Raw genomic sequence first — 20,594 nt, 5'->3', positions numbered from 1 at the left:
GGCGCATCGGGCGGCGAAGGCCAGCGGAGGAGGAATCCTGGATATGCAAAAGACTTCAAATAAGGGGCGGAGTTAATGATGCTGATTGGCTAGGCCAGACAGCTGCGTGCCGGAATGGGAGTGAAGGGTAAGCGACCGGAGAGAACCTTTGATGCAGATACATTGCTGCAGCTTAGCGGGACTACCTGATCTACCCTCTCCGACGTCTGTGCGGTGGGCGGGGCCCCAGATTGATGGGCGGTAACTTTTCCCCCTCAGTTCTCAGGAGCCGCAGTTGCGGAGGGGACGGCAGGTGAGGGCGGCCGGGGGTGGGGACGGGGCGGCGGGGAGTTGTTCCTACTGCTGCTGTCTTCGTGCGGGTTATCTGGAAAGACTTCGGGGCAGAGCACGCCGAAGGGTTGGTCCCCATTCCCCAAACCGGAGGCGTGGCGTGGGTTAGACTGGGGGAGGGGGGAAGGCAGAATGACGCGCTGGGGGGCGGTATGCCCAGTTTTGTGATGTGAGGGGTGGGCGGAGGGGTGGGGGGGGAGAGGAGGGATGACACGTGGTACCCTAACGTCTGAAAGGAAACCTGCCGCTTGGCTGCACGTGCACCGGCTGGCGCGGTGGAAAGCCGGTTTGCGTGCGCTGATAACCGCTGGTTTCGGGAGCGCGTCTTGAGGGTTTGTGGCAAGGTGAACGGTGGCGATGTTTGCGGGCAGAACTGGGAGCCGAAGTCAAGACAGCTGGAATGCCACCCAGGATCTGTTTCTGCATGTATAAAAACGTTATGTAACACAGGTTTTTAGGGAGTGAGGGGACTGTTTCGGTATCCTCTAAAGGCGTTTACCCCCATCTCCCACGATCAGCCGCATCTTTTTATCAATTTCATAGAACAAATAGCCTCTTATTTTTTTTGAAAAGCCCAAGACTTTTGAAGTCAGACTTGATTTCCCCTCCACTTGGTTTCCTGGTCTGCCCAAGCCTTGGCAAGAAGAAACAATTTCACTAATAAAGCTTTCATAGGTGTCACGTCTTTAAGGTGGAGGCATTTAAGGCAAAACTGCAGGCTAAGGCCATAGATTGACGTTGAAGTTACCTGTCGTTTTTCTTCTGTCCATTTGCTACTGATTAATTGAAGTGGGATTTAATTTGAGCTAAGGGAACTATTGCCCTATGTGTAAAGCAGCCAGATAGAGCAGCTTTCAGTCCTAGTAAACCCCCCCCCCCCTATTTTGGGCAGCTAGCCTGGTTACTTCTTTGACATACCAAACTTTTTGTGACATAATTTCTGTTTAATAATTTTCTGCCAATGTCCCTCTATTAAATGAGCAGATAGTATAACATTTTATCATGTTTATTTTTGAACATTCAGAAACACAGTCAAAATTTATTGGTGGAACAGGAAACATCCCTTATTTTATGAAGATTAATAAATGCCTTCCGTGTCAAACTAGAAATGTTTTGGTGATTAGGTTTTATTATTATTTATGTATTATATTTATATCCAATTGCAACAGAAAAACCCTTTTGATTTCTGTGCAGTTATCACAATATGAAACTTTATAGGCCCTGCATCTTGCTGAAACTTAACAGAACTGTTGGTTATAGTTGATGAAGCTTGTGCTATATTTAGTAGCAGGATAAGACCTAATGGGTGTTTAATGCTATTTACAGCCTAAACTGTGCATAACAACTAAAATGTAGAACACTTTCTCTCTTTGAATTCTTTGGTTATTCACTAAATGAAATCAACTAGATGTAGGAATAGAATAGAATTCTTTATTGGCCAAGTGTGATTGGACACATAAGGAATTTGTCTTGGTGCATATGCTCTCAGTGTACACAAAAGAAAAGATACATTTGTCAAGAGTCAAGAAAGGTGACTCTTGAGCTAGCTGTATAGCACATTTAGGATGTGGAGTGTGTTATAACATCCTTTGAGAAATAAACCAACTCGCTGAATGATATCCAGTGAGTGAAGAAACTGAGCCTAGTTACTTGTGGCTTGGCTTCCTTCAGATAACCTACATGCATGCAGCTGGTGCGTTGAAAAGTCAAAACATGTTTTGAAGGAAGGTGTGACTCATAGCCAAGTCCATCAAATATGTATTTGCCTTTTCTTTTGTTACAAAGCTCTTATTAAGTATTATTGGAGAATTGTTTTGCTAATAAATGCTTACTTATGTTCACAATTTACAAAACACAAGATCTGTAACATTAAATATTTCTGGAAGTCACCCAGAGTCATTGATGAGTAGGCAGCCCTATTAAAGTATAAATAATATCTAATTTGCAATTTAAGATAGTATAAATTATTTTATATTCTTAAATGTATTTTATAATCAAGATTAAAGTAGTAGATTTAATCAGTTCAAATATTCTAGCTCACAATACCCAGACACTGGTTTTTGGCTAAGTCTAGAGAATAACACTAGAGAATTCCTGGAAACTTGGCACTCAGACAAAGCAGCCATCAACAGGTACATAGAAGTAAACAATACACACACATACACACACACACCACATTCCAAAGAGACAATCAAAAAGCCAAAAATGAAAGAAAGAAACCAAAACACCACCCCACCATCACAAAACACACAGATAAACTCCGAGACTAATACAAGAACAGTAATTGTTTACTTGTTTGTTTACAATATCCCAACAAACTAATAGTAAACAGGCTAATCAAGGAACCACAAGAACAGTGACACTAGTATATAAAAAGAGAACAAACCCTACACCTTTATAGCACTGATGTTACCTTGTTTGGTAATGAAACATCTGCCAGAAAACAGCTAAGCTTAGACAGCACCCAGATATATCCTGAAGTAAAAAATTATATTATAATATGCTCTGTCAGAGAAATATTCATAAACATATGAAATAAGTAAATAAAATTGGATAGAATCCTGAAAAAAGTTCCTTCAAAATACTAGTGCAATTGGAATCTATAAAAACAATAGGCCAAAGACAGAAATGATGGTTGCTTTCTTATTTTATGTATCATTTCACCCATTTATTTCTTAAAACAACATTCCCAAGTATATGAAAGAATAAAAGAGATTGACAGGTTGTAATTAGGTTTAAAGAATATTAAAATGTTTTTTGTATTTTGCTGGAAAATTTTGCTTTATGTATTGTTGCAGTGCACTAAAATTGACTCATTGTCTTTAGAGGTCTGCAGAATATAATTCTCAGATAATTTACAGTTATTGACCCAGATTTATCTAAGCTAGCTGATTGCAATGAATCAAGCTAATAAGAACTGTCTCTAGAAATGTAGAAAAACAGTGCTTTTCAGACATCCTAATTTATTTTTCTATATTTAACTTCGAATAATCAGTAGATCATGGAATAGCAGTGCTAAAACAGAACATATGCATTCTAAGATATCTGGAAAGAAAAGGAGGTGTTTTTCTGCTTCATCTAAGGCTTTTTTTTTCTCCAAAAAATAAAAATGAAAAGAAATTGATTTTTACATATTTTCTTTTCATACAATAAAAAAATATTTGTAAAACAAATTGATATGAATTTAGAGATATTTCTGCCAAATCTAAGAAACAAACAAGTGAAGGGTTTTACTTAAGTCCATGCAAATGATAACAGAAGATTATACTATAGTTTGCTGTTAAGAAAACATTTCATTTGAAAAAAAATATGGATTCTGAGTGGCTGGAAGCATGGTGGCTCAGTGGCTTAAAGAGTCTGGAGAAAGTCTATGCTCTGGCACTTTTGAGTCCTAGAACGGGGTGAGCTCCTACACTTGCCTTGGCTTCTACCAAGCTAGCAATTTGAGAGCATGCTACATGCAAGTAGATAAATAGGTTCCACTTCAGTGGGACAAATAACAGAACTTTATGTGGAAGTACAAACACAATCGATGCTGGATCTGCCCGAGTGCAATGTCTGAATGCGAGGCAACATCGGTAGAGGGAAAAAGCCCTGGCTGCTGCTGCTGAATGCCATTAGCCATTCTGAGTGCATTCTAGCTCACCCCCTGTGGTATACTTTTAGATAGCGTGTGAGCATGAACCGAATGGACTAGCTAGCAGTCTTAGGCAGGCAAACAACTACTCTGTAGTAACCCTGTAGTCTCCTAGCTAATGTATCATTACCTTAAAATAAATAAATCCTGTGGCTTCGTGCCTAAGGCTGGATTAGAAGTCTCCTGGCTTCTAGCCTGATGTCTTAACCATTACACAAAATTGACTCTCATGCATTTAGTAGTACAATTATTTTTCTTATCCCATGATTGAGAAACACTCTTCAATTTTGATTTAGTGAAATCTATGCAAGTCTGACTTGAATCATATTTATAGCTTTTTTAATCTTGAGTGCTATACAGTGGCTCATACAATAATTTCCCACAGAATAGTTGATAAATGTTTACAAAGAATTCAGGTGATCAGCAATAGCTCTATATTTACATATGGATAATAGTCATCCTGTAAGCCTTCATTCTATTTAAAACCATCCTTATATATTAATCTATAATACTAGATTGCAGATTAGTCTTCTTTAATTTGTATTATAGGTTATTATACTAGATTATATACTACTATAAATAACACAAAATGCTATTCAATGACAAACCTTTTGTTTTTTTTTAAATGCTTCATTGCATTAAAAACAATGAATAGGTTTTTATTTCTATAACTTCACATTTGGGGAAAGTATTTTATTACCTACCTTACGTAGTAGTGACCTTAAAGTTATTTTTGCTGAAAAGTAAATATTATTTAATTAAAAATTAAAGATGCAATGCTGTTACTGTTAGCAAGCCTAATAGTAACCGTAACAGTGAGACAGAAAAAGTAATATCCTTTGAGCAACCTTTCCTACATTTTGCTCCTCAGTTCTCTAGAAATAGTTCCTAAATTTCAGATTAATTAGAACAAATGTGTCTTAAAAGATTTGACCAGAACTATTAAAAGAAATAGAATATGTAAACAACAAATTAAGATTTTCAAAGAATGGATATTGAACTACATGTTTCATAACTTTATATCTGCAGCAAGTATGTTCTTGGCCATATTTTCAAGCAATGTGAGGACCAAATTTTATCTAGAAAATTGCAGGAAAATAATTTTTGGATTTAAGACCGTATGCAATATTTCAATTTAGATAAGGAGATCTGCTAACCCTATACCATATTGTCAATTAATTATACCTTGCTAAGTAAGATTTCATTTTGCCTTCTAATTTCATCTCAAGCCTTGTGATAAAATTCTAATATTTAGGAGTGATGAAATGATGATGCAATAACCTATGAATTCACATGATGTTCAAAATATTTGGACATATATTTAATATATTTTAATAAGTAATAGAAATACAAATTGCATGAGCAGATAATATTTCCAGTCATTTGTCAATTGATGAGATATTTTTGAAAAAAATCCTTTTTTGCCAAAGGTGGCTTTCTAAAAGATGACCATAGAAGAATTTCCTGACCCATCTGAAGATGAAATTTCATTAAGTAGAAGACACCAGTATTTTATCTTGGGCTCTGAAGATCCAATTACACATTCAGTCTCTGCTGCACCAATGCCTTCAGAATATGGTAAGACTATTTATAGAAGGAGGTAACTATGCAGAGCTGTTTTCAAAATATTGAATGAGTAGAGATTGATTCCAAAGGGATGATCGGAACTTAAAACTAATCAACATTATCTGGCAAAATATTACAATTCTTTTTAAAAATGTGCTGTATGCTAGATGTAGTGAATTATCTTTCTCAGAATATCTTTATTATATAAACGGTGCGCAACACACATCTTGGAAAATCATTTGGGTTCCAACAGAAGAAAGTAGTTTAGTATGAAATATATAAAATTATTTTCCTACCAGGGCATCAAGAGCAATTTTGAGTGCTATGAGAAAAAAAATTGTGCAAGTGTCATGGAAGCTGTTGTACAATATTTTATATGCTAGTCATGTGAAAAACTGATATATTAGAACTTCTTTCCTCTTTGGGCATCTTTCCTTGGTGCAAGACTAGAAGCAAGCAGGTGAATAAATATTCTCTGACAAAATAAACTTGCACAAAAACAAATTATGTCAGATTTGCATATATTGTAATTAATTAAATCATATTGCAATTAAAGAAGGCAGCTCAATACATAAAATGTGTAATTTAATACAAAGCTAAATAAAATATTAATAAATAACATATTTGTTAAGCTGAACTAAATTTAAAAATGAAATTGAGAAATTAAGAAAGAACAAAATGAATTGTAGCCGCTTCTTTAATAATCTTAACAATAAGAGTGACTAAAATATAGTTTTAGTGAAGACCAGTTTATGCACAGCTTCAGACTATGTTGGAAGCACTTGCTTCTGATTATTAACTTACTCAAAAGATCAAATAGACAATGCAGATGACTTTCTGACAGGTTAGAATTACAACAATAAAATGGATAAAAAGCTTTTGAATATTCCTTGGCACTGAAGCAAATGGCAACAACATTTACCATTGTATATACACTTTTTGTAATGCAACAAGGTATGCTATAGCAGCTATAAACTTCTTTGAAGCAGTTTCTTCCTGGGCTGGTGGAGGAGCGAGAAAGCGACTGGAGAGAGCTGAGCCAGAGAGCAGGACAGGCTTCGGTTGCTTCCTCCCTCCCCTTCTTTCATTTGTGTCCTTGATCCCCGATCCCAGCAGCATTCACCGCGCGAAGAAAGCCGCCATTTTTTTTATTTATTTTCTTTGCGGCCCGGTAAAGAGTGCTCCACGCCCGGTACCGGTCCGCGGCCCGGTGGTTGGGACCCTGCTATAGCTCATGGTTTCTGTTTTAACTTAGTTAAACAGAAAGCTATCTTGATTTTACTCCAGGAGGATAAATTTCTGTAAGAATGCTTATCTGATTGTATGAAGTCTTGTTTTGTCTACACTTGTTCACATTGGGAGACATATGACTTAGAGAAGCTACATTTTTAAAATAAAATTTAGAATTTGAAAATTTCTAAGCTGCATGTTTTGGTCTCTATGTCTAACAGCTTGAGGTTAGACAACTCTTTTCTATTAACAGTAGTATCTAGAATAAGAAGATTTCTCTCAATTTTGGCTATTAAACTTAGATGCTTAAGCTTATAATAAATTGTCAAATGGTTATCCTGGTAAGTGGCTCATGTGGTTTTTAAGACTTTGGATAAATGAAATAAAATAAATGTAAAGTAAAATTGTTATTATCTGCACAGAGTAAAAGTGAAACAGATAATTAGTTCATTGACTAATCAAAAAGGGAAGGTGCCAAATCACAATTTTATTTCCTGTCTCTGTTTAGAGAGGATAACATGAAGATTAGGCGTCCCTTAAAATATGAGGCATAGACAAGATATAGAAGGTGATGAAAAAAATTCCTGTGATAAAATTAAGTATAAATTGTATTGAATGCCAACATCCACAAAGAAAGCAAATAATTTGCCCATCCTGATCTCTGTATGTTTATTAAATAAATGATTTAAAATATAAGCTCTATCAACAATAGAGTACATGAACACCTACTACAGGTTTTGCTTGTTCTGAAAATATATTATGCCAATATCTCTAATTTTATTAAAAGAAATTGCACATATATCTCAGCCACAATCTTTATCAAAGTAATTGTTCTTTAATTAATGACAGTTACCTACTCCCACTTAAAAAAATCTTATACGTCTTGTATGCATGCTTTTAAGCTCCATGTGCTTAAATTTCTATCCAGTTGGCATATGATCAGTCAATTTTTATTATAAAAGATTTTACAAAAATTGGCACTACAAATTCAGGTTTATTTTATATAATTAGCCATATAATTAGTATCTGAACAATAGCAGAAGGTAAAGTAGTAAGAACTAATAACTAATAACTTGTTATCTGTAACAGGGTACCAAATAAGTGTAGAGTAAATTTCAGAGGATGCTTTTATCTGTCCTTCTGTTAAAAGATAGATTTAAAATGACATACCTCTTCGTTCTGGGAAACAATTGTTACAGTTCTGATAAAGTATTTTCCAGAACCCAGTTTGGTTTTTTTAAAGTTCAAATGCAGTCCATAACTAATTCTGAAATAGCTTCATGTTGTATTTAAAAAAAAAAACCCAGTTACCCTTCTTGTCTAACTGATGAGCTTGCCTCTTTTATATGAGCTTCTTTGATTTCCAAAATAAGACAGAATTCTTTTGTTGTCAGAGAGGACTAAACATGGTCTAATATTTTTTATCAGTGCTCTAAATGATTCCAGTATTAATAGTCTATTTTAAAAGTATTAGAGATTCAGATGTTTAAAACCATTCAGTACTGGTTTAGCTAATTGGTCATTTCAGGGACATTTTATTTATTTTAGAATTGATATAGCACTCAATCTGCAGAAATGTGACTTTGACTCTGTTATTGCAATCTTTATTTCAATATTTATGGCTTAATATATAGAGTGCCAAGACAGCCAGATCCATCGATGCTTCCCATTAATAGATTCATGTTTAAAAATGAAAAAAGAAATGCTTGCTGTTGAATCCAAGAGTGAAGAAATGTAAAATGCTCTTCTAAAATCTCTTTTCCTATTTTTCTTTCTGCATAGTTAAAATTGTTTGAACAGAGTCATTCATCCTACTTCAGATATTGTACAGTTATTGTTCTTTGGTTTAAAACACTCCTCCCTCCTCCCTCACATTCATCCTCTTTAGGGGGAAACTTTTCACAATAGTGATTTAATCAAAAGTGTTTTCCTATTGCACAATAACTTATTTTTCTTTTTTGCAATCTGAAGTGTAAGTCACCACCTAAAGAATTCCACTCCATTCTCTGCAAACACTGATGATTCTTTAGGGTTTTTTTTTTGGAATCTCAATAAAAATCTAGTGATATTTTTGAATATCTATAAAACTAAATCGTATATCCTAAATGGTTTTTGTGTATATATAATTTGTATTAAGAATTTTAATTACAATGGAAGAATCTAATGCAAACTAAAAGTAAAATAGAAAGTAAATGGTGCAAAGGAGAAGAAAAAACATAGAAAATAAAAATAAAAAATAAAAATATAGCAATGAAAGAAAAAAGCCATATATAAAGGAATGACTTCCAATCTTCATCATAATAAATATATAAATATAAGCTGTTTTTGTAACTCTTCACTCCCTCCTAATTTACAACCAATGATCTCTTGATCCAATATCCAATGTTTTATCTATAGAGAAGTCCATAAAATATCATAGCCCTAATGTCAGTAGAATGTTCATTAAGTATTTATTTATCGAATTTATATTAGCAATAGCACTTAGACATATACATCACTTTACAGTGCTTTTACAGTCCTCACTAAGCGATTTACAGAGTTAGAATATTGCCCCCAACAATATGGGTCCTCATTTTACCAACCTTGGAAGGATGGAAGGCTGAGTCAACCTTGAGCCGGTGGGACTTGAACTGCTGGCAAACAGTCAGCAGAAGTAGCCTGCAGTACTGCACTCTAACCACTGAGCCACTACGGCTCACTAATTGCCGCCTATTCATCCATGGTGACTCAAGGCAGCTTACAGAATATAAAAGCACATTTAAAACAATAAAACTAATAAAAAGAATCAAATTAATATAGTAAAATATAATAAAGTCACCCCCATCCCCCGCCCTGGCAACAGCAGATCACACAAGCCATTTAACGGGCTCCATCCTGCTCTGGGATCCCCAGGCTCACTGGCAGAACCAAGTCTTCAGTGCCTTCTGGAAGAGTGGGGGGCATTCTAATCTCTGGGGAAATGATGTTCCAGAGAGGGAGCCACCACGGGGAAGGCCCTTCTTCTGGGTCCCAGCAGGTAAATCTCTCGGGGATGGGACCTGCAGCATTACCAGAAATAATAAATTATTTTATTTTAACCTTGATCAAATAAGCCAAGTTTATATTCCTTGCTTTTAATTTTGACAATCTTAATCTTTAATCCATTGAAATGCCATAGAATTTGCTTTCTTTTCATTTTTTCTTTTTCCCTTCTGATGAGATTGTTCAAAGTTTTAACAAGCTTTTTTGTAAATCCAGTATAAAAGAATTATCCAAATCATGGTTTATTATTTTATTTCCTTTTTGATTTTTAAATATCAACCCATTTCTTTTCTTTTTCATGTCATTCTCATAGCTTGTCAATTGTATATCCACTTTAAGTGCCATCTCTATCTTGTCAAGTAAAACATGTTTTTCCTTAATAGATTTTCTGGGTTAAGAAGGAAGATTTTCTATAGCAAAATATGAAAGAGTAGTACCCTGAGACTGCCACATTTAAATAAATAATAAGACATCATAAAAATTGTAAAAAAAAAATCCTATGTGGAATATTCAATATCATCAAATTAGAGAATCCCTTATTGATTACATAGTAAAATGTTTTCCAATTGTAGATTGTCCAGATGTTTTACATTTGAACACTGTATCTTTAGCTAGCATCTTCAAGGCACTAGGTGGTGATGGTTTGTTAAGTTGTACTGACTAAAAGTGTTTTTAAAATCTTTCTGAATATTTTTATCAACTAATTTTTTCTTTCATTTTTTCATTCCTGTAGAGTTCTCTTTTTTTGATCCAAATGATGCAGCATGCCAGGAAATTCTTTTCAATCCCAAAACATCTGTGTCTGAATTATTTGCTATCTTAAGACAGTGGGTTCCCCAAGTTCAGCAAAATATTGATATGATAGGAAATGAGGTGAGATATTTATTAATTTCCTGGATTTATCTATAAATTTTTATGTTATGCCCTCATTTAATATATGGAAATATTTGTTTAATTTTTGTTTACAGTTCAATGTTACCAAATATGTCTTTACATCTGCATCCTTATTAATTAGAACTTTTCATGATCTGCTAAGAGCAGAATCCTTCATTAAAAATGCATTAAGAACTATATATCTTTTGGGGTTTACATGATTTTGGCAAGTTTTTTTAATTTAAGTAACTCTATAGTACTAAGTGAACTGATGAAATGCAAATTGGTAATCACATGAACCCAGATGTTTATGTCATCATTGCTGTGAAATGTATCAGCTAATCCCTTTGGCAGTAAAAATAATTTGTTACTAGGTATCACTATGAAAGTGATATATATTTTACCTTCCAGGAAATAGGAGTTGCTGCATCAGAACCATAAATGATATTTTTTTCCCCAAAAAACAGATCATTAAGAGAGGCTGTAACGTGAATGACAGAGATGGCTTGACTGACATGACTCTTTTGCACTATACTTGCAAGTCAGGAGCTCATGGAATTGGTAAGAAAATGAATTGGAAATTTTCTGTGACTAGTTTTTCCAGCAAGAATAGTAATTGCTTTTCCAAACTTTATCCAGGTATATTGCTTATGCCAATATAGACAAGAATAAAGTGTCATTCCTCTTCAAATCATCTACCTGTAATATTCTAATATATTAGAAATTCCACCTCCCTCTGTGTCCAAAATTCTACCAATTTGAATAGTTTGGATCTTCTGCAGCAGTTTTCCCACCTTCAGCAAATTCTGTTCAAAAGCCACATATCTTCCTGAGCACCCCAAAAATCACTTTACTGAATTTCTGAACTGGCCAAAGTGATGCGTAACTTCACAACATCACTTCCTATAAGGCTTTGTATAGATGATAAATTAGGTTCTGATACATCAAATAGCATTTTAAAATTCATGAAGTGGCTATATTTACTATATGTAATCACAGACTTTGTACGCTGCCCTTTCTCTCCAAACTTTCTAAATGGAATTGTTGCTAAACTGAAATAATCTTATTACCTTTTCTATTTTCCCATTGTTCTGTAGCCATGTAACCTCCTATACAGCTGCAATTTTAAATTAATGGGGTGGAAACTGACAGAAACTTTATATTTTATCATTTGAAAATCCTAGGAAATAATAGAATTACATGTTAGTACGTGGTACAGATAAAAATGTAACATAATTTAACAGTTGAATTAAATAGTTTTAGTCCTAATTGCTATGTAGAAATCAATAGTAGTATTCCACTGAAGTCATAGCATAGGTATAATTTCACTAATATTTTGGTCAGATGTCTTTTAGCATTGCTGGATTGATTATGGGACTCTCTCTACCATTGGTTAGTTATCCATTAGCTCTCTATCATGATCTAGAATAGTAACACGTGATGTTTAAGTTATCATCATCACCACCACCACCACCACAACTGTTATTCCAGCATCTGTGCAAGGAAGGAGATGTTGTTACTTGAACATCTGTTCCTATTGTATGAGATGCAGTGGATCTTGGAGTATTTCTGCTGTCCTAAAACAGAAACAAGACAATTTAATTCAAATCGAGACATAGAAAATTGCATGGCATACCATAAAATATATTTTTCTACAGAAAATAAGACAAAACTGAAGCATCTTTTTTGCTGCATATATATCTGTAGAACAAGTTTCCCCAATTTGAATCTCTCCAGATGTGTTGAGATAGCAGTTGTCATTAATTCCAGTCATTGGCTATAGTTATTTAAAATCAAAAAAGCTATTGCCCTGGACATCCAGAGAAAAAGGCTATATATAAAGTACTAGGAAACTTTACTGAGTTTTTTCTTCATTGTTGATGTAGTTATAGTCTGACTAATCTTCAAACTCTGGTAAGGAAACATCTTGTAAGGACTGGCTATATGGAAACTTGCCAATTTTGGACATAGTCTTCTGTTATCTAGTATGTTGTGAAAATCTACCAAGAACCCACTAAAGTACATATAAGCTATGTTTTCAAACTATTTGCAGGGGATGTGAAAACAGCAGAAAAATTTGCCTCTCAACTTATTGAGTTGGGTGCAGATATCAATTTGAGGAGTCGCTGGACTAATATGAATGCTCTGCACTATGCTTCCTATTTTGATGTTCCAGAACTCATTACTATCCTTTTGAAAAATGCAAAACCAAAAGGTAAATCTTGTCAGATTTAATACCAATAAATAAAATGCTCCTTTCCCTTGCCAGTAAGACTATTCCCAAATTGATGTTGCCCTGAATATGAGGACAATTTAAAAACTTGGACAAAGATGCATACTGTAATGTGATAACAATGTTGCTAAAATCTCCAAATTATCACACATCAATGAATTACTCATTTTAGCTGCAGTATTTATTAATTATCTCTATCTCTGTGTTTGCCTGCCTGCCTGCCTGCCTTCCTGCCTTCCTGGTTTCCGTCTATACCAGTGATGGCGAACCTTTTCGGCACCGAGTGCCAAAAAGGTCATGCGGAAATGTCGTGTGTATACGCGCTCGTCAGAGCCATGCTCCGGAAAAGCCGAACTTCTGGGTTCTGGTGCACATGCGCTCCCAACAATCAGCTGGCTGTCATGCATGTGCACACCGGTTATCAGCACTGGCACATGGGCGAAGGACAGCTGATCATTGCACACACATGCTCGCCAGAAACCCGGAAGACAAACAGGCAAGGCCATGCGTGCCAGGAGACATGGCTTCGCGTGCCACTTTGGGCACATGTGCCATAGATTTGTTATCACGTGTCTATACTATTACTGGCAATTGGAGGGTGTAGAAAGGGAAAGGGAAATGTTTTGCTCCTACAGTGTTTAGATATATAGCCACATCACTGATCACTGATATTTACCATCATTGTGTCTACCTGAGCATACTATTACTAAATATCTTTAATAATCTCTTGAAAGTGAAATAATTTAGCTCTAAGATATACAGTATATCTTAAAATAAGTATGGAAAGAAATATTAGAAAAGTGTGTGTGTGTGTGTGTGTGTGTATCAGTACCTATAAATTGCATACACATTTTTCATATTGAAGTTTTGAATTTCTGTTTATTCTGTTAGTTCCTAAAATTCCATATCAATTGCCACTATTTTAGTGGAAACTTTGAATTGCCATATACTCAAAAAAAAATTGTGTTATATATATATATTGCATTGTACATTATGAGGTCAATCATTAACAAAGCAACTGGGTTAAATGGTATTTATTTCGTAAATTATGGCTCTGAACATTCAGTTAAAAAAGATGAAAGATAATATGTGGCCTTCCTTTGAGGTAGATTCTTCAGAGAGAATTTGAGATGGATTTAATTATTATGTGTAATATATTATTGTTTTGAAAATTATATCCATCTTTGTTTTCTTAATAACACATGACAACTGATCTCCCCTTCCTCATGGTGGCTTTTTTTATGCTTATGTCTATGGACTTGTCATAGACAGGTGATGTAGAACATACTGATACCACATATTTTCATTTTATTTATTTCTTTAAAACATTTTCTTTAAGTAGCTCAATCATACAGATATAGTTATGTCTTATCCTCCCCACCCCTTTTATTTTCATAATGATATTGAGTTTGTGGAAAATAGGAATTAATGACTGCTTTCTGATCATCTTATGAGGTTTCATGTCAATTTTTTTCATCACTTAATGTTATAAAAATTTAATGTATTCATAATTTTTTACTTTGGGTTTTAGCTTTAAACTGAATTAGAACAGATAGAACTGTTTACTCCTTTCTGCTTTTTGATTTCTCTTTCTTTTGTTCCCAAATGTATTTTTCTCCTTCAAAATTTCTCAGAATTTCTAGCACAGGTTCTTCTTTTCAATAGTGCAAAGATTTATATTACCAGTTTCTTTTAGCACATTTTTTATTGATGTGGATGATAAGGAGTAAGCTCTTCACTTCTCCAGTAAATCATTAGAACTTCTTTCTGTCTTCTCAAACATATGAGATGACAGCATAAGATTAGCTATATTATAAGAGGCAGAGAGTGTGAATAAGTTATATGATGGTAGTCACATGAAAGAGTATATTCCTTGTGAGCCCAGGTTCATGATGTTTGAAAATATTAATTTGTTTTTTGTAAAGCCTTCATGTTTACCTAGAAGGGAGCATTGGTTCATAGAGGATGACTTTAAGCAAGTTCTTAACCAATGTCAGCACTTCGAAACAACATGGTTGTTACATAAAGTTAGCAGCCATGCGGGCTTCCAGTAACAGGCAGTGTTTTCTCTGATGCTAGAAGGTTTGCTGCATCTTGTTCCATTGAAGGGGAAATTTTAGCAGAACCTTTGAAGGAAGGAAGTCCTATTTTCCCTTCCCATTGCTATTTTTCTAAAAGCAGAGGAACAATTGATCCTTAAAAATGCCTGAGAACTATTTAATGCCTGAAAACTATTGGCCCTTTCCCCACATTATGTTTAATTAGGCCAGGGAATAAGAGTGAAGAAGCTGAAAAACTAACACATCAGACAATAAATTGAATAAATCACAGGATCAATTCAATTTCCTACTCTATACAGGAATCCAAATTCATCCATCACAAATGGAAATCTAGACTCTACCAAAACACAACCAATGGAAGGGAGCTATCTATCGTATTAGAAATTTAATGATTATAATTAGTTGCTGCATTGTGCAGATTCTCTCTAAATATTGCCTTCTTTCAGTTGTTTCAAATGTATGTTTAGTTTTACCCATGAGTATTAAGCTAGCTTTGCTCCTTTTTATTCTTGTTCATTCTGTCTTTAAATAGAGAGAATACTTGTGCAACTGAGAGCTTCCTTTTGATACTTTATGTTTAATTTCCAGAGTTAAATTGTTCAAACAATCAGGAAAGAATTTGTATCTGCCTTTTAAAAAAATGATGAATTTAAACCATCAGCATATGCATGCTTAGATAACACTTTTGTGTGTAGTGACCAATGTGAACATGAAACATAAATATGCACAAACTGGAGAAAGATTTCAAAGTACTTCTGCCTAGTTTTCTGGAGATCACAACTGATCTGACACTTTGAGGAGGAATGCTTTTTGCTCATACTTTTTTTGCTCTCACTTATTATTATTGCTGATGTTGAATTCTCATATCCCAGCTTCTCTGGTCCCAATGTTTTCAGACAACCTTAAAGTTGCTGTTTATTAATCTGACACATGAATTGTATTCAAGCAAATTGATATTGTTTCTCTTATTGCTAAAAAGTCAATTTGGAAAGCAGTAGTTGCATATACATTTAATAAATTAAAAATATTTTTGGGTTTGTTTAGTGGGTGACTGACTGTTTGACCTCTCTGTCTTGAATTTGAAATTTTATTGGCTATATCTAATGTTGACTTAGTAATTGTATTTGCTCATAGTATGTCATTAAGGATATTGGTTCTTAATTGTAGATGTTGATGCCACTTGCAGTGACTTTGATTTTGGAACTGCCTTGCATATTGCTGCCTTCAATTTATGTACTGGAGCTGTAAAGTGTCTATTGGAAAATGGTGCTAACCCTGCTTTTAGGGTGAGATGTTGATTTTGTCAAATATTTGTTTTATCTGACTGAATCTGAATTACAATGATTGTTTAAAAATGCAGTTTAGTTTTATATTGGAAACATCAAAAATGCACAGGAAAATTATATGTAAATTATATTTGTATTTCAGTTTATTTTTAGATCCTTTTGTAAATTATTCGAAATTTGTTTACCCTGGCAATGGAAGTTTAGGATTAGTTGTGTTTGATGATGATGACGATGATGGCATATTTAGTTATATAGTAGGTGTTAATGTATTAATAGCTCTGTTTTGATTTGGATCAATACTGTGTGTGAATTTACTCCCTTATTTTGGTGGTTATTGTTCCACAGAATGACAAAGGGCAGACACCTGCTGATGTGGTTCCTGATCCAGTAGATATGCCATTGGAAATGGCTGATGCAGCAGCCAGCGCTAAAGAAATCAAACAGATGCTTTTAGATGCAGTACCTCTGGTTTGCGACCTTTCCAATATAATGCTTCCAAATTATGATAATGTCACTGGAAAAGACACGCTTGAATCCCTTGGTCTAAAACTGGGAGATCGAGTTGTCATTGCAGGACAGAAGGTATGGTTAATAAGCAAATTGTGAAAGAAAAATTAACTGGATTGAAAATATTTCTGGATTTATATGTCGGGCTGTTAATCACAATGAGCTAAATGATTCTCCTGGTAGCTCTGTCACATCAGCTAGTAAAATTTAATTTTTTTAAAGGAGATCTGTAACTGGCTTACTTGGATACACTATGTGAAAATTATATCATCCTTGTCGTAAAGTAGCAAACATGGTACCAGGTTGATTGCAAGTTTCATAAAACTGTGCTATACTTTGCACTTTAAAATGCATGTTGCAAAGTTTTATCGATCCATATGTTGCTTCCACAGTATTTTATTAATTTTAACTTTTAATGAAATATAAATTGTGCTTCATTACCTTTAAAAAGAATTGATGCAAATATATTTTGGAAAGCAAACAACTTTGAACAGAAATTCAGTATCTGGAACTTCATAGAACTGTCACATTTCTGATGTGTTAGAAGATTAGATATCTGATAGCTACCCTAGTTGTTATTTCTAGACACTGCTCAAAGCAAATTCTTAGCTTTAATGTAAAATGTAACATGCAAAGCACAATGGTTCCAATAAAAGTTTTGAAACAAGCTAAATTTTTAAGCAGAACTGATTTAAAACTTCTATTTTTTAAATAAATAATATAATAGGAAGTTTTGGTTAAATGTTATATTATAATTTAGCATGTTTGATAGTAATGCAATTGTATTTAGTGACCAACAAATAATTTGAAATTAGTAGTTTGTGTGTTAAAATTTTGTATAAATATGCTGAGCCAAATTTAGCATTTTGAGAATTTTGCTTCAAACATAAAAAATTATTTTGGCAATGGTTTGCTCTCTAAGCTTGTTTCAATTTAGTTTCTGAAAGTTTCGTTATCAGACAAGGTAACATCATCAGTAGGTTTCTTGTCTTATTCTTCTTTAGCTTATAAATAAATTGACCAATGTGGTCAGTTGGTCATGGGAGTGGTTGTTCATTTAGAGCAGGGGTGGGCAAACTACGGCCCGCGGGCCACGTCCGGCCTGTTGGTCTTTTTAATCTGGCCCGCCGAAGATTGGTACAGAATTAAGGTTTGATGTGAATGATTGAATGATTGCATTCATTTGATTTTGACTTGTAATGACAGGCATTTCGACACCAGGTGACGCATTAGGCGCAGTGACTTGATTTTGCGGAGATTTTGCAGTTTTTTATATGTATCGTATCTTGTGCTGACCCGGCCCGTCTGTCAAATTTTAAAAGTCAATGAGGCCCCTGAGCCAAAAAGTTTGCCCACCCCTGATTTAGAGCTATATTTAAATTCTGAGCAGCTGATTGGTTCTCTTGTTGAATGGTTGTTCAAACGGTGTGGTTTCTTACGTATTCATATGCTGGATCTAGATGAATATGCTTGTTAATTGCTCCTTTAGTAGAGTACCAGGCGTCAATAAATTCACAAGTATAGCGAGTGTTGGCATGGTCAATTGTTTTTGTTCTTCCCAATGAATTGATGATGTTTATCAATATAGTTTGAGATGTGTGCGTGCGTGTGTGTGTGTGTGTGTATAATATTTTTAGATATTGTATGTATTTAGTTATAGAATCATAAAACTGGAAGAGTTTAACTTTATCTGCACAAAAACATAATAATAAAATGCATGATGATATAAACACTAAGATAATTAAAAACAGCACAGCAAAGTGTTTGCATTTGTTATACCTGTTTAATATTAAAACAATTAATTAAAATGTGGGAGAGTAAAAACATATTTCTTGGTTGCTGAGAAGACAATAATGTTGGCTCCATGCCTAGGGAAGTTAGCCCAGAGTTGGGCAAGAACCACTGGAAAAAGCCAGTTCATAAGTCCCACTTACAACTCTCTGTATTTATTTATTTAGTCTGCCTATATCCTGAATTTCTGTCTATATAAATATGATAATTAAGATATAAATAGGACACAAGCTGGAAGAGACATTATTTCCATTACTGTAATTGCAAGCTCTGAAAGGCTTTTCTAAGTGAAGAGCTTTCTAGAATTAAAAATGAAATTGAGATCCAGTAAAGATTGTATACAATGACATACTATGTTCATTATACTTAAATCCAGTCAGTACTCTCACTGTAGTAATTAACTGAAGTTTCTGAACTGTCTTCAAGGATAGTTTCGTGTATGAATGCATTCAGATAATCAAACCAACAAATTACCAGGACGTGGATTGAGGTAGCAAGCTCTGTCCGAATGGGTTTGTAATGGGTACGCAATATCAAGCAAGAAGAAATTGTGTTCCACTGAGGATTCTTGCGCCTCTAGTTCATAGTTAGATTTTATGGCAAATACATTTTTTTCTCCTCAAAGTGTCTAAACAGATATTAGCTTGTTCTGAACCAGATTCCAGAAGACTCATTTGGAAAGACTTTAATGGACATCATTGAGAGGACTTAGTAGTGGTGGAGAAGAAATTGCTTCTTCATCATTGCCATTAAAGGGATCAAATTTAATATTAATTTTCTGCCATCTGTGTTTTAGTTGTCTTCTTTTATAGTCTTCAGCTGGAATATGTAATAAGGCTAAATGGGGTGCTGCATAATGGTAGAGGATATCCAGAAGTGATCATGTGAACTACCCAAGTCATATTAAGAAAAAGGTTAACTTAGGTTTTAAAAAGAGCATCTATCACTATTCTACCCTTTTGTAGAATCCATCATAAACCATTATTTTTCAGTTTGGACAATTCTAATTAGTACTTCAGTTCTTCAGAGAGGAAGTTATTGCAAGTATAAATTAGAAATGTTCTCACTATGACAAAGAACAGATTTAAATTCCCCTGGTTCAGACCATTGTTCTGTTCAATAGATCTAAGCATCTATTACCTGGGTTAAACAATGATAAGTTGGGCAGAACCATGTTCATTATGGCTTAGATAAATTTATTGTCATTGTGCTCAGGAACCTGAGAACAACGAAATAAGGTGCTCTTTCGCAACATACAACTAAACAACACCAAAATACATATACAAATAACAATATAAAACAAATTAAAACAGATAACAATTAAAAACTGTACAACCAGGATATATATATGTTAAGACCACCAGATTCATAACTCTGCATTTAACCTGATCACAGCACTTGGGTAAAAGCTATGTTGAAATCTACTTGTCCTGGCTTTCAGCACTCTATATCGTCTTCCTGATGGTAGGATATCAAACATCGGGTGGCCTGGATGCGAAGGGTCTCTCAAGATCTTTTGTATCTTCCTTCTACATCCCATGTTATACAAATCCTCCAATGAGGGAAGAGGACATCCGCTGACCTTTTGTGCCCCTTTTATCACTCTTTGGAGTGCCCTTTTCTCCGCCTCTGTACAACTCCTAAACCACACACAGAGGCAATAAGATAAAATGCTCTCTATAGAGCTTCGATAAAAGGCAAGCAACAGACTCTCTGGCAGTTGTTGTGATCTTAAAAGTCTTAAAAAATACAGTCGTTGATGAGCCTTTTTTTCTAGGGCTAAAGTATTTGCCCCCCATGTTAGATCCTGTTTCAGGGTGATACCTAAAAACTTACATTCTGCCACCTGTTCTACCAAAACACCATCGATGTACAATGGCTGAATGTCCGAACTGCTCTTCCTGTAATCCACTATGAATTCCTTCATCTTATTTATATTAAAAATAAGATTGTTTACTTTGCACCAGAGGGACAGCTGATGAACTTCATCCCTGTACGCAGACTCATCATTATCACAAAATCTTGAGGAACTGCAATCATGGCTGTCCTGGATAATGAAT

The 20,594-nt window shown here is 34.7% G+C and overlaps 1 protein-coding gene across 7 annotated transcripts in view; it reads left to right on the top strand.

Annotated features, from left to right (window-relative positions):
- The window catches only part of CLIP4 (CAP-Gly domain containing linker protein family member 4), a 41,484-nt gene continuing 20,890 nt past the window's right edge, over positions 1–20,594 (top strand). For 4 of the 7 annotated variants that reach the window (XM_026681760.2, XM_087965100.1, XM_026681751.2 and 1 more), the window contains exons 1-7: positions 176–292; positions 5,398–5,545; positions 10,518–10,657; positions 11,125–11,218; positions 12,711–12,872; positions 16,118–16,236; positions 16,582–16,818. In XM_026681760.2, coding sequence (XP_026537545.1) covers positions 5,413–5,545; positions 10,518–10,657; positions 11,125–11,218; positions 12,711–12,872; positions 16,118–16,236; positions 16,582–16,818 — 885 coding nt within the window. In that variant the 5' untranslated portion in view covers positions 176–292; positions 5,398–5,412. Of the gene's footprint in view, positions 128–175; positions 398–651; positions 675–5,397; positions 5,546–10,517; positions 10,658–11,124; positions 11,219–12,710; positions 12,873–16,117; positions 16,237–16,581; positions 16,819–20,594 lie in introns of those variants that run through there. The other 3 variants (XM_087965096.1, XM_087965084.1, XM_087965091.1) reach the window with 3 other exon arrangements.

The sequence above is a fragment of the Notechis scutatus genome, chromosome 1, assembly GCF_049901735.1.
Source record: "Notechis scutatus isolate UNSWTSFEM ecotype Mainland chromosome 1, rNotScu1.2, whole genome shotgun sequence".
In the NCBI taxonomy this organism is placed as follows: domain Eukaryota; kingdom Metazoa; phylum Chordata; class Lepidosauria; order Squamata; family Elapidae; genus Notechis; species Notechis scutatus.
The sequence above is the reverse complement of the archived record's forward strand: the minus strand, read 5'-3'. Positions and strand labels throughout refer to the sequence as shown.